The sequence below is a fragment of the Felis catus genome, chromosome D2 (assembly GCF_018350175.1).
Source record: "Felis catus isolate Fca126 chromosome D2, F.catus_Fca126_mat1.0, whole genome shotgun sequence".
NCBI lineage: Eukaryota > Metazoa > Chordata > Mammalia > Carnivora > Felidae > Felis > Felis catus.
In genome coordinates this window covers 32051051-32065124 of record NC_058378.1, presented here as the reverse complement: position 1 = coordinate 32065124, position 14074 = coordinate 32051051, and the positions used below count along the sequence as shown (strand labels likewise).

General features: G+C 58.0%; 1 protein-coding gene across 2 annotated transcripts in view; it reads right to left on the bottom strand.

Annotated features, from left to right (window-relative positions):
- UNC5B (unc-5 netrin receptor B) overlaps window positions 1-14074 on the bottom strand; it is an 81536-nt gene that overhangs the window by 15782 nt on the left and 51680 nt on the right. For both annotated transcript variants that reach the window (XM_006937850.5, XM_023240527.2), the window contains exons 2-3: window positions 4289-4513; window positions 264-407 (exon numbers count right to left, since the gene is read on the bottom strand). In XM_006937850.5, the coding sequence (XP_006937912.3) occupies window positions 264-407; window positions 4289-4513 (369 nt within the window). The remainder of the gene's footprint in view (window positions 1-263; window positions 408-4288; window positions 4514-14074) is intronic.

Here is a 14074-nt window from a genome sequence, read left to right as displayed (position 1 = left end):
CTAAGCACACAACAACCCAGGCTGGTGAGGAAGCTGGCAGCTCCCTTATACAGACGTAGCTATAAAAGGCTGTTAGAAATCCTGAGGCCAGAGGTGGCTTAAGTTCTGGGTCCAGGAGGCCTTTTCTGAGCTGGCATCCGTGTGCCCTCATGTCTCTGCAGCGGGCAAGGGATGCCCCCACAGCTGTGGAGTTTCCTCTCCAGGGGGCGTGGGCAGGGGGAAGGGGCCCAGGGGAGCGGGGTGGGGGTGTCAGGACGGCCTACATGCGATGCGGACGTAGGCCCGGCGACTCTTGGTGGTGCCCGCGGAGCTCCAGGCCACGCACTGGCACCAGTAATCCTCCAGCCCGAACAGCTCCTCCACCTGCTGCCGCGACACCTCGATCTGTACCTCTCGTACCCGCAGGCCTGAGAGGAGGAGACAGATGGCATCAGGGGGCGGGTCTGAGGATAGGAAGCACGGGACGTGGCACCAGGACCTCTGTCTCTGCCAAGCGCTTCCATTTCCATCTATTTTCTCGTCTCTTCCGACTCCACCCTGGCCCCAGCCACCACTGCCACTCCCCTGGAGACTGCAAGGGCTAACACAAGCCCTCTGCCCCCTCCAGTCCGCTTCCTGCCCCGCAGCTGGTGTGCGCTCCTCACAGCGCACAATGCCACGCGTCCCCTGGCTGTGCCTCCAGTCCTCACGACGTGAAGACCCAGATCCCCCACGTGGCCTTCTGGCCCTGCACAGTCTATCCACTACAGCCTCACCGGGCATCTTCCAGTTCCTCATGGTCTCCCCTGCCACAGGGCCTTTGCATACCCAGTCTCTTGCCTGGAACCCTCTTCCGTCACCTCTGTGCCCAGTGGACTCCCGGTCGCCATCGGCTCTGGGCTGGGCCTCACTTCCTGAGGGAACGCCTCTCTGATCCTGGCCCATCTCCACCCACTCTCAAAGCACCATACTGGACACTGGGCTGCGTAGTTATCAACCCCCGCCCAGCCTGACTTCCCCACGGCCCTGACTGCTATCTGGAACTGTATTATCTACTGATAATTTGTTTGTTAAATATTTCCCGCGGGAGAATAAAGCAGGGCTTTGCCCTGCTCACTGCTGTGGCCCAGGACCTGGCCCAGGAAAGGTGCTTCAGAAATACGTGAAGAAAGCAGGTGGCCTGTCTCTGGTTAGGAGCTGGAGCTGGGGGGAGGCCCCTCTTCCTAGGACCTCTCAACAGCTCCCAACCAGGGCCTGGGGGCTTCCCTGCATAACAGCATCCACCAGCCTACCCAGAGAGGGGTCACACACTCTCCTGCCAACCTTCGATAAAAGCCCCTTGTGCTCAGGGAACGAGTGAACCCTCTGGATGACGATGCCCATCCAAAGCTCTTCCCCAAAGCTTGTGGGAGGGCTGTGAGGCCCCCTCCTCCAGGAAGCCCTTCCTGACTGTCCCCAGCTCAGAATTCCTAAAGCTGTTCCTCCCTGCCACGTGTCCCAGCTCACCCTCTCATGCCCGCACATGGGCTCTGATGAGCCTCTCGAAGGCGGGATTGTCAGCTGTCCACTCTGTGGTACTGTGGCATGATGGTCAAGTGTAGGGTTGGGTGGCTGGGCAGGTTTGAGTCCTGGCCCCACCCTCACTCCCCAGCTGTGTGACCTTCACTAAGTTACTCAGCCTCTCTGAGCTTCTGTTCCCTCATCATAGTAAAACACTCGGGGTAAACTCTAGAGCGATCATGGCAATCACTCTGCCATAGCACCCAGCCAAGGCTGAACACAAATCTACTCGGGAAGGTCATTTGGGTCTCATCTAGCCCCTTCCTTCCACATATGAAGAAACTGAGGCTCAGAGAGGGTCAGTGGCAGGTCCAAAGTCCCACCTCGAGGTATCGGCAGAGCTGAGACCAGCTATCTGGTATCTTGCCCTGGTTAAACCTCTGTCTCCAGATACATGACCTCTTTGGACCTTTCCAGTGAACTCATTGCCTTAACTCTCCCGCACCATGGGGTAGGATGCCCTTTGCCTGAGGAGCCCAGACAGTGAGGGAAACCCCCTCCCGATGGCCAGGGATCTAAATGCGAGGGGGCTGGGGTTCTGCCCCTGGGGAGCACCGGGAGGGCAGAGGCTGCTTCAGAGGGATGACGCTGGCTGCTCACAGGGGCTGCCTGGAGTCCTGGCCTTTGACCAATGCTGCACAGCCCAGGGCGGCACAGAGGGGGCCCCCGCCCCTTATTCACTAGGCTGTGAAACCGACAGGGGGGTCCCTCTCAAGGGGGTCATCCATCCAGCCCAACCGCTGGACAGAGAAATCATCACCCAGAAGGACAGGGACCTGCAGTCTCTCTGACTTGGTCCCCAGCACCAGGTGCCCCCGCCCCCATGCCCACCTCCTCCAGCATGGTGGTTAAGGGGCAGGTGGGACCTGGGCCAGGACACCCAGGACTGGGCTCTTGTCCTGACCTGGCACGAGCTGGTAGGGTGGGCTCGTCCTGCCTCTTCTGGCCCATGGCTATCATCCCCTGTCTTTCCAGAGCCACCAAGAGGGCCAGGGTGAGAGCAGGAGGATGAAACCAGCCATACTACTGCCAAGGGAGTGCCCACAGGACCACAGTCTATTCTTTGTAGCTAATGGGGACAAGAGTGCCCCAATTTCTCGGGCTGGCATGGCTCGTGAGCCCGGTACCAGGGGAGTAGATGCCATGCTGTTACTATTACTACTAATTGCAGGGTTTTTGAGAGGCCCCAGGGGGGTACACCATCCCTCTGCTCTGCCTGGACCCCCACAAGTGACCTCTGATACAGCCCGGAGGGGCTCAGGGGGACAGAGAAAGAAGGACAGGCTTCAAGAGGAAAGAGGCCAAGAAAAAGCCAGAAAGAGGACGGAGGAAATGGGGGTTTACTGAGCGCCTGGCACTTTACGCCACCTTGTTCCACACCCACCGGGACCTTCCGTTAACATCCCAGTTTACGACGAGAGGACCTGGGGCTCAGAGAGGGTGGGTGACTTTCCCAGAGCCACACAGAACAGGGAACAGGGGCAGCTGGGGTATGTTCCTTTTTTTTCTCTTTTCAACATTCCTTTTTTTTATTTTTAGATTTTGGGTGAGCCTGACACTCTAAATCTATTTTTTAAAATGCTTTCAGAATTTTGGTAAAATATACATAACCCAAAACTTACCGTTTTAACATATACGGTTTGGGGTGGCATTAAGTACATTCTGGGGTATGGTTTTAAGGCCTGGGTGGTTCTGAAATCTGCGAGCTTTTTCCAGGAAAAAAGAAGTCGGAAGGAGGCAGAAAGGAGAGAGAGTATGTGGTGGCGGGGGGGGGGGGGGGGGTGGTGGTGGCAGACAGACAGACATAAGGGAAAAAAGATGGACACAGAGAGACAGGGGTGAGAAGGGGGAGAGGCAGGAGAGACAGAAGGAGAGGAGAGACGGCTGAGAAAGGAGGAGAAGGACGAGGGAAGGGGTGAAAGCCTCAAAACCAAAGCTGAGGCGGGCTGTGGGGCCAAGGACCCCCGGAGCCCGGGCTTGGCTGGGCCTGCCCGACACCGGCCACCTGCAGGTAACCAGCAGCAGACGTCCCCTCCCTGGCCCGAACCCCGGATAGGCTCTCCACCCCAGAGGGTCCTGTACTGTAAACGGGGGCCTGGGGACGGATAAGCAACCACCTGGCCTCGGGGGCCCCACTGGGGGTGCCCCGGAGACCCCAAGTTCACCTCACCCTCGGGATCTGGGCTACATCCTATAGCGCACCCTCCGTGGTTATTTACGTGACATCACCAACCTCTTGTTTAAACTGAAACCAACTGATGTCTATGAAGGAAACGCAGCATTCTTATGAAAAGAAAGAATCACTTCCCACAGACACTGAGGCCCTCCCGCACTCACGATGGTCTAGGATTCTAGTTGCGTGCCTGTGGGGGGCTGGGGGGGAGCTCTTTGTTAAACGGGGAGCACAGCAGGTGCTGGGGTGTGTGTGCGTGTGTGTAAGAGCTCTAGCCCCCCACCCCCACCCCCGCCCCCAGACTGCTCCGCGATGTAAGCCAGAGACAGAGAGAAACCAGAAAAAGAGTGAGCACTCAGCAAGGATTCGGTGCACTTTCATTTGGTAGCCCAAAGTCAGACTGGGACAACCCTTGGGGAAATACTGATCAAGGGTGAATCCCAGAGGGGAAACTGAGGCGGCGGATGGGGGCGGGGGGGAAGCCACGGCCATGTGAAGTCTCACAGGGAGCCCAAGGTGGAACGCCTGGGCCCAGGTGTGCTGGGGGTGACCGGACGAGGGGGGGGGCAGGCTCACCCGTGGCCTCATCCAGGCCCTCCTGCATGACGTGGTCATTCTGGCTGACCCACTCGCCGTTACACTTGAAGTAGATCTGCGTGGCGGGGAAGGCGCGGCAGCGCAGCTCCACGGGCTTGTTCTTCACGATGTAGGCATCCTGTGGCTCCTGCAGGAAGTGGGGCAGGGGCTCAGCCGGCGCCGAGGGGAAGGAGTCGGGGAGCACCTCGCTGCCGGAATCAGTGCCTGTGGAGGGAAGGCGGGCTTCGTGAGGCTGCAGGCTCGGAGGAGGGGTGGGCAGCTGGAGACCAGCTGGGATGCCCTCCGTGACCTCCCGGGGGCCTCAGTTGCCCCATCCCACCCAGCTTTGAAGAGCCTGTGCTTTGGACACACCAGTCCTAGCTCTCTGATACTGTGTGATTTGACTTGTTTCCAGGAGGAGCAGTCAGGGTGGCCCGGGATGCTGAAGCGATCCGTCCGGGCGAGGATACCGCCCCCCTAGCCCTCTCCAACGTCCCCTGCACTGGACCTCCGGAGCCTCCCTCCAGTGTCCCGCGGCGATGTCGCAGCAGGTGAAGGGTGGGAGCGGGTGACTGTGCCTGGAGCACAAACCAGGCCAGCTCTGCCCTGAAGGCACAGCTGCCCTTTGCAGCCAGCCAGGCTGATGGAAGTGGGGAGACAAGCCGGGGTCCACAGAGGCGTGGCATGGGGTGACGTGGGGCGGTCGCGCCGGGCCTGGGCTCCTTGGTGCTTGGCCCGCCCCCTCCTCCAGGAAGCCCAAGGCAGACAGCCGCATAGAAATGGAGCCCCTCTTCCCAGCAGCCTTTACCCAGAGCCTCCCCTCCTCTGGACTGTTGTCTCTGCCGCAGCAAAATCCACACCCTCCACCCTAACAACAGACAAGGAAACTTCAGAGCCTGGGAATGCAGATAGGCTGTGCCTGCAGCAATGTCCTCCCCCAAAAGGGGCCAGATGGAAACCCTGGCCCGCCTGCATCCCTGGAAAGAACAGCGCCTCAGGAGGTGAGACAAACAGGAAGGGAGAGGGGCTGGCCACCACCAGTAGTGGGAGGGAGGGAAACCAGGCCAGGCCAGGCTATTGGTTTGCAATCCACTTAGGAAAAATGACTTTCCAACACCAAGTGCCAAATAATCAGGTGGCTGGGACAAGCGGTGGGGGGCTGTCCTCCTCTGCGAAGCTCCAGAGGAAACCATGAATTAAGCCGCAGGGGTGTGCATCTGCCCAGCCCCTTAGAGCCACCCGTGGCCCTGTCACTGTCCTAGCTTGATTTGGGGGGGGGGTTCCCCAGAGGCGCAAGTGGTCCCTGGGATCAGGCACTTGTCTTTCAACCCAGGAGGCCACGATGGGACATGCTCAGTGCCAAGGCATCCCCCTATGGGCCAAGGGGGCTAAAATGCCCAAGCTAGGCCATCCCTCAGTGGACCAGGTTGTCACTGGCTGCTGGCTCTGGGTCCCAGGGAGGGGGGCAGCTGTGTGTGTGTGTGTGTGTGTGTGTGTGTGATCCATGGGAACAAAGGCGAAGCTGACAAGAAGGTGTGAATCCAGCTCCATCCAGCATGTTCTGTGTGCCCCTAGGACAGAACTCCGACGTCATTACCTCATCTCTGAAGATGGCAGGAGGTAAACACCCTCCTCTGGACTGTTTTGGGGACCACACGACAAGCCTGAGTGCCCAGGAGCGGCCTGGCGCACAGTAGGTACAAGTCGCAGCGTGAAAATGGCAACGAATGCTCACCTCCCACTCGGTGCTGTATTTTTAGTTAACAATTCTGTAAGGTATTTAAGATTAGTCTTCAGTTTGTAGATGGGGAAGCTGAGGCTCAGAGAAATTAAGCAACTTGCTCGAGGGCACAGAGCCAGCAAGAAACAGACCCAATAAACAGACCCTGGTGTTTGGGGAGCCGCCCAGGGCTCCACACCGCCTTCACTGGAGTAGCTCCGGGACATGGCGGGTGTCCCCACATCTGAGGATCTTAACAGATCCTGACACTGGCCAAGACCCTCCAATTCCAAGAGCTCTCTCATTAAAGGGTCAGCAAGGCCGGGACTGCCCTTGTTTCAAAACTGAAGACCATCCAAACGGGGTGATGACGGACACGAGGCCCCCGCTTACTGAGCAGCTGCCCTGGGAAGAGCCCCGAAGCATTCCGGGTCATAAAACAAACTTCCCTCTGCCAGGCAGGGAGGCACCTTCTTGGTAGGTAAACCGGCAGCCCCTAGGTTCTGGGAGCTTGAGCGGTTGATGGCAAGATGAAACAATGCCCAGGGAGCTGGACGCTGGCCTCCCAGTGGCCAGAGCGCAGGGTGCAGCCAAGAGGTCGTGTGGGCGGCAGAGCCCCATGCCCACCTCCCGCTGCCGGCACCCTGCTTCTGTCTCAGGCCGGAGGGGTGAGAGGCAGGTGCAGGCTTGAGACTGAGACACCCCTGGGTCTGAAGTCGCCCTTACTGACCTCAGGCACCCCCCCCGTCCGTGACATGGGGTACCGGGCCTCCCTCTGGGGGGTGGCGGCCATCAGAGAAGGTGCGTGGGAGCCCGTGGTGCAGGTGCATGCCAGCTCTGCCTTCCAGCCACGCGGCCCCCAGCCCCCAGGTGATGGCTGCCGTGGCTCTCTGCGGCACTGCGGGCTGTATTTACGACTTTGTTTTATCACCCTAATGCGGCTCATTTATAAAGCAGGCGCAGACGCGGCTGAGCAAAGTAAACATTAGACATCCATTAGTGCAGCAGGCCCCGAGTCTGGCGGCCCCCGGCCCCGCCCTCCTGCCCCAGCCCTCTTCTCCACCCCTGCACGAAGCTTCATCTCTGGCCTTGGCAGGGCATCCTCATCGATGCGTCTCTGGCATGGCAGTGCAGGGTGGCTCTAGATGTAGCTGCTTCCCCCTTGCGATGCCCCCGCCCCCCAGGCATCCTGGATTCAGATGCCGCCAGGAGACAAGAACCAGGTCTGACCTGAGAGTTCCTCCCCAGGTGGACCACCGGCAGCCTACAGGCTTGCCAGGCACGTAGTAGGTGCTCAGTGAAAGCAGATTAAATAAAAGTGGGGGTGGGGGAGTGCTGCCAGAGCCTGGGGAACAGCTGAGCTGGGTCCCCGCCCTCATCAGTGGACACTTTTCCTCCACCTTGGCCCTGGCTTGGGTCCTCGCGGCTGAGGGCCACCTGAGCCTGCCGTGTGGGGGCCAGCCTGGAGGGAGAAGAGTAATGGCGTCTCAGGGTTCCCGGATGCTTACCCTGCCCGATGCTGTCACAGGGCACTTCATACGAACTCACGGAGTCCCTGCAACAAGGCTGACAGAGGCCCCTCAACTTCTTTGGTTTTTAGTGTCTTGGTAATTTTTACCCCAAGATTCAAAAGGAATTCCTAATGGTTTATTAAGCAGTTAGCTCTGAACAACTTGCGTGTGTGTGTGTGTGTGTGTGTGTGTCCTAACAAGTTGGTAGCCGTTTGAAAAAATTATACACCTAAACCGAAAGAAACAAATAACATTTGTACTCCATTCCTAAACCGCCCCAATGACTTACCAACGGGCGTGTGTGCACCACTTGGGCGCTGCACAAGTTCTCAAATCTTGGAATCAGACTGGAGCCTCCACCCTCCTGGTCTGTCTCAGAGTACCTCCAAACGCCCAAATCCCACCTTTGCAAAGACGTGAGGCCACGTAAAGGGAAAAAGCGCGATGCGATGTCGAAATCATAAGCTACCTCGAATCAACAGTTGCCGCTGTGTCTTGCAGCTGTTTAGTGGGTCTGTGTTTCCTCGAAGGTTAATAATACCCCGCTGCGCCCCCTGGGAATGTGTCGCGGCACCCTGGGGTGCTTCGGCGCACGGTTTGGGAACCACAGCCCCTATGCCCTACTAGGCACGATCATCATGCCCGTGCTACAGATGAGAAACAGAGACCAAGCGAGGTGAAGTAAATGGCACAGAGCGACACAGCTAGTCAGTGGCAGAGAGCTAGGGAGCAAATCCGGGCAGCCGGATACCGGAATCTGACTTCTGAACCGTAACTGGCATTTATTTCTACGACAAAAGTGTGGAACTACGTGCCAGGTACTTGCCACCCTTCACCCCATTTACTCTCCACATACCCCAAGGTGAAGATTATCTTCCCATTTTCCAGACGAAGCCACAGGGCATCACGGGACTTGCCCGAGGTCGCCTCGTCAGTGGGAGGAAGCGCCAGGTCCCTCCCTCACCTGCCTCCCTGGTTTCCACTACGGTCCTCCCCTTAGCTCCATCTTTACAGAAGAGAGAGACACCTCAGGAGAGTCCCCCGCGGAAGAGAGCTTGCACCTGCCAGGCCAGATCCGGATCTGGATTTCCTGCTGCCGGGAAGATGTCCCACGTGAAGTGCGTTTTTCTAATAGACCTCATTTAAAATGCAACCTGCCTTCGCAGCCACATACGCGAGTGGCCCAGCCGTCCCACGATGAAGGTATGGAAGACGCACAGATGTAACCACACACGCTGGAGAAGAGCAACCCCTGGGGCCAGGGGCTCGGGGCTTGCACCCCAGCTGGGGACTGGCATTGCTCTTGGCCCCCATTTGGCCAGGAAGCTGGTCGAGCCAACCCCTCAAGGCCTACTCTGGTTCGATCACTTTGAGATGGAATCTGTCAGCGTGTGACGGTGTCCTACTGGGTAGATTTTTTCTTCCTGAAGCCAATTTCCCTAAAGCGGGGTCACCTTTTTGGCCACTGTTATTCCTAGCTCAAAGGCCCAGCACAGACTGTGGTCCTAAAGCAGAAGGTGAGGGGAGCCTGGGGGCAGGAGGGAGGGAGGAGGAGGAACTATTTGCTGCTGGACTCTCCCAGCCGTGCCCAGGTTCTCCCGCCCCAGGTCTCAGATCGAGGACCGCCAGCACCTCCAGGGGGGACCTCTTGTGGGTGCCATTCAAACCCTCACTTCCAATTTCCCCACAGCTGCCTGCATGAGGGCTCCTGTCAGCCTGTCTCACTCGGATGCAGCCTCACAGGAATAGAGGTTACTTCAAGGGCCATCTTGAACAACATCCCCCATCCACTCTATCCAACCTTGACTCACATACCTCCAGGGACAGGGAACTCACCACTGCTTTTCTCCTTTGAACAGACCTAACGGAAAAGTCCTCCTTACTTTCGGCTGAAATCTGCTGTCTGAGGTTCCCACCATTGCTACAAGTTTAACCTCTGAGGTCACGCAAAACAGCGTGCTTCCTCTCCCTCCCGCATGACAGCTTCCAGCCTCTGGGGCGTGCAGCTGCCTGCCCTGGCCTTGTCGCCTTGCTTTCAAATATTCACGAGACACGGCTTGACACCCCCTCACCACCAAGCTGGCTTCCTCACGGACGAGTTCGGGTTTGCTCACAACCCACTTAAAATGCGGGAGGAGAGGTAACCAGGGTGGGTCTGGCAGCGTCGGTGTCCCCCCCCCCCCGCCCCCGAAATGTTCAGGACGGGGTAACCAGGCCCTAGGAGAGGAGCGGAGCTGGCAGAACAGAGCTGTGAGCCTGACAGGAGGACCCGGCCAGGTGCTGGACCCGGGCAGGACTCAGTGTGGAGACATAGGCCCCCACCTGACAGGGAAGAAGTCAAGGCCACAGGCTTAAGAGGTACCAGCACCTAAGCCACTGGAATAAGCAGGAGCCAGGGCCTTGGAGGCGAAGGACGTGGCTTCAGGACCAAAGGGAAGAAACCGTATGTTCCAGAGCTGCCGCTGAGAGGAGTGAGAGGCTAGAGCTGTGTGCTCAGATATTCCTGAATGAGAAACCCTCACAGAGGGCTTCTGCTTCCCTTCCGGGGACCCCAAGAGGAATGGGTTCAAACCCCCACTCTGCCACTGAGACCTTGGGGAGGTTGTTTCACCCCTTGGGGCCTCAGTTTCCCCACCTGTAAGAAAGGGGAGAACAGGCAGAAGCACAGGAAGTCACAATCAGAGAGGGGCCTGGAGTCTCGCATTCTATCAGCTCAGAGAAGGAAAGCGAATGATCAACATCACACAGCAAATCAGTAGCCAAGCCGGGCCAGAGCGCGGCTTCTGATTCGGGACTGAGGAGGAAACTTCGGGGAAAGGCACGGTCTCCGTATGTCCCCTGCCTGGGATGGAAAGTCACTACCATCCATCTCAGCCGGGTCTGGCCCAGGGCAGAGACCTCAGCATTAGGCTGAGGTGGTATGCGGGGCCTTGACATCCCCGCCCACTCTTTTTGTCCCCAGGTGGGTGACAAGGCCAGCCCTGAGCCCCCTAGGCTCAGCACCAAGAGGCGGGCATCTCCAGGGCTGTGTCTCCAGGGCTGGCTGGCGGGAGGCGGTGCCCACACCGGTGGGGCAGGACTGGGAGGAGAGAAGGGGAGCAGGCGGGAGGTGAGGGAGCGAGAAACACCCCACGCTGGGCACATTTATCATCAGCAATCAGTCTTTCTCTAGCCCCTGGACACGGGCTAATTCCCGCCAGACTTGACCTCCCACTGCATGGAAAATCTCTTCCATTCACCGTGAGGCTGATGTGCTCAGTGGGGAGTGGGGAGGGTGGGGGGGACGGAGGCCACTTATTATTATGTTTTAAAAACACATAAACCCCCCATGGAAGGACCCCTCCCTGGACACAAAGCCCTTCTTCCATCTGGCCCTGGCTTCTGGCGGCTGTGGGGTTCAGGCTGGGGCCCCCCTCAGAGGTGGTTACAATGGCCGTTACTGATGACAAATGGGGGCTGGCGGGCTTGGGGGACGCGGAGCTACTTCTAACAAAGGAGGCCCCTTGCGCAGCCCTTTTCCCATACCCTCTGTAGACCTGCCTGTGCCCATGACATCACTTCCTGTGCTGGCCACAGGAAGTGGCCTCACGGAGACGGCCAGCTGTGGCAGGAGCCTGCATCCTGAAGGGGGGTGTCTGGCTGATCCTCAATGTCTCCCCTGGAAGGGCTCAGGGGCAAGCGAAGGAACTGACGGGAGGCTGGAGACGAGGCCCCAGGGTGGGCTCAGAATCCTGGAATGGAGCCCAGGCCCATTTTATTGGGGGTCCCACTGCTTACAAAGTTGGGAGGGACACTACAGTTACTGGGCTCAGGCTCCCAGGGGTACCTGGGGAGGCTGTATTCCACACTCAAGGGTCCAGGCCCTCCCTCCCCACCTTTCCTTCGGTCACTGGACTCCCTCGGCCTGGGCGTCTCTAGGGCTAATTTTAGGCTCCCCTTCCGAGCCCCGGGTCCCAGCGTGTCACTACACCTGGAGGCTTGGGCCCTCAGGAGGGGGCATTCTGCTTCCCCCTCTCTCTCTGACAATGGGCTCAAAGCCCTCTCATCCATCACATTCCAGATAGTGACCAGTTGCCAGCACACGATGGGATAACACACATGAGCAGCACGACAATCCTGGGACGTAGGCGGTCCATTTCACAGATGAGGACCCCGAAGCTCAAGGAAATGAATAAAAAAGACATGCTCAGACTCATAGCTGCCAAGAAACCCAAAGCTCTTCTTGTTAAACCACAGGCCTCCTTTGGCCCACCATGCCCCCGAGGGATTAGCAGGGGAGCACCTATTCTCCTGCCCATTTTGCAGATGAGCAAATGGAGTCTCTCCAGAGTTTACTAGCTTGGCTGGAAGGGAACAGGGTCTTGGCTTCCTGACCCCAGCACCTGGCCTCCCTACCTCCACGGGCCTGACAAGTCCTAGACTTGTTCTGGGTGCCCGGGCCAAACAGGGATCCAACCTCGCCCGGTGCAGCCCCCGAGACATCACAGTCAGACACGCATCCTCATACCAACAGACACACGCAGACCCCCATGCACGGTCCCAGTCCACAACCTGTCTCCCCTGGATGCCCAGGGAGCCCCAACTGGGCTGGGGCAGTGACTCCTGTCTCTGGGCCGTTTACGTCCATGCTCTAAGACAACAGCAGTGGCTCAGGCCTGTGGGGACCCCTGTGTTTGGTCATCTCTCCTCCGTTCAGAGTTAGGATGGGGCGGGGGGTCTGAGCTGCACTTTCAGCCTCTACCAAACACCCAGCTGCTGGGAGTCCTATGTCGGGAGGCCTCCTTTCTCTCCCTGGCATCCCGCCCACATTGCTGATGGACCTGGAGGCTGCTAGATAAACCTTCTAGATGTGCCTCAACCACATGGCTGCCCCCACCACCACCCCCTTCAGTCTCCAAGCCCATGTGCTCCCGCTCAGACCTCCTCACTGTGCTCCCTTCTTCGCTGCACTCCCCTCACAGCAGCCGGTACCATCTTATGAGACAGAAATAAATTCCTCCCCTGCCTACCCCCTCCCCTCCCATGGCTTCCATTTGCACCTGGAATGAAGTCCTACCCCTCACTGAACAGTCTGACTTCAGATGTTCACCCGTCACCGCTGTGCTCTAAGCCACCCATGCGTGTTTCCTGCCCCTTGAACGTGCCTCCTTTATTCCCACCGCAGGGCCTTTGCACTTGTCTCCTCCTGGAATGCGCGCGCCCCGCCGGCCAATCTCCCTGTGCTCCTGTGGTGACTCTCTGTCACGGAGACCTCAGTGCCACCTGCTCCTTCCCAGGTGAGGCCTTCCCTGACCCGCCAATGTACTCTGGTAATCCTCTGCTCTCCCCGGTGCTAGGTCTGGGGTTTACGGTTGTTTTGTTTGTCTGTTTTTCTGGACAGAGTTCATCTCTCTCTGAAATACCTTCTTCCTGTATTTGATTGTTTGCTGTCTGTGTCTGGACAGGTCTGCTCTCTGGAAGGCAAGCTCCTGGGAACCTGGAAATCCTGTTTGCTTGTTTAGCTGGGCCTCCTGGGGACGCAGGACTTTCTCTAACACCTGGGGTGGCAGGTGGAGGTGGGAGGGAGTGGCCAGAGGGGATGGCCACCGGTTGGGCTGACCTGAGCCATGGGGGGGCAGCCCCTTTGGAAACCCTATGCTGAAGGATGCCACTAACCTCAGGGACCATCTAATTCCTGTCCTCTAGAATGGAGATCAGAGAGGGTGTGGCCTGGCCTGAAAATCACACAGCACCTGAGCAGCAGAGCCAGTAGAAAAAACTGGACTCTAGACTCCCAGGGGAGGAGAAGGGACTGTATTTTAAAAAACCTCCTTAGGGGCGCCTGGGTGGCTCGGTCGGCTAAGCGTCCAACTCTTGATTTCAGCTCAGGTCATGACCTTACGGTTGGTGAGGCTGAGCCCCCTTATCTGGCTCCAGGTTGTCAGCCTGGGATTCTCGCTCTCTCTCTTTCTCTCTCTCTCTGCCCCCCCCACCCCTCCCCCCTCTCTTGTGCACTCTCTCTCTCAAAATAAATAAATTAACATTAAAAAAAAATCCTCCTTGTCCTTCTAATGAAAATGCTTTTTTTCCCTTGGCCTTTTCTGATTACAATTTGGGAAGAAACAAGAATGAAAATAAAACCAACCCATTCCCACCCCCCCGTGTCCCAGAATGAACACGGGACATCGGTCCTCTTGGACTTTTCTAGACACAACACATATTTTGTTACTTAATGAGGTGTCACCATATACAGCGGCATATTCTGTTTCCCTTGCAAGGCTGTTAACCGAAGACTTTTAAGCCGCTTTGAACCTACAGCGAAATGCACAAGGCATCTCTCTGGCGCTCGGCACAGTCCCACACATCACGTCACGGGCGCAGGCCAGCTGGCCCGGCTGCCCCTGGCACAGCTTTCCGGGCCGCCGGAGAAGCCGCAGGATGCGGACGCAGAGCTGGTGTGGGAGCCACTGGGCGGTGACATGAGGTTGGCTTTGCACGTTTGGGCGCTGGGCAGAAGGATGCCAGCATCCTGTCCCTGTGTTCTGGAAAAGTCAAAAAGCCCGTGCGTGCAGCCTC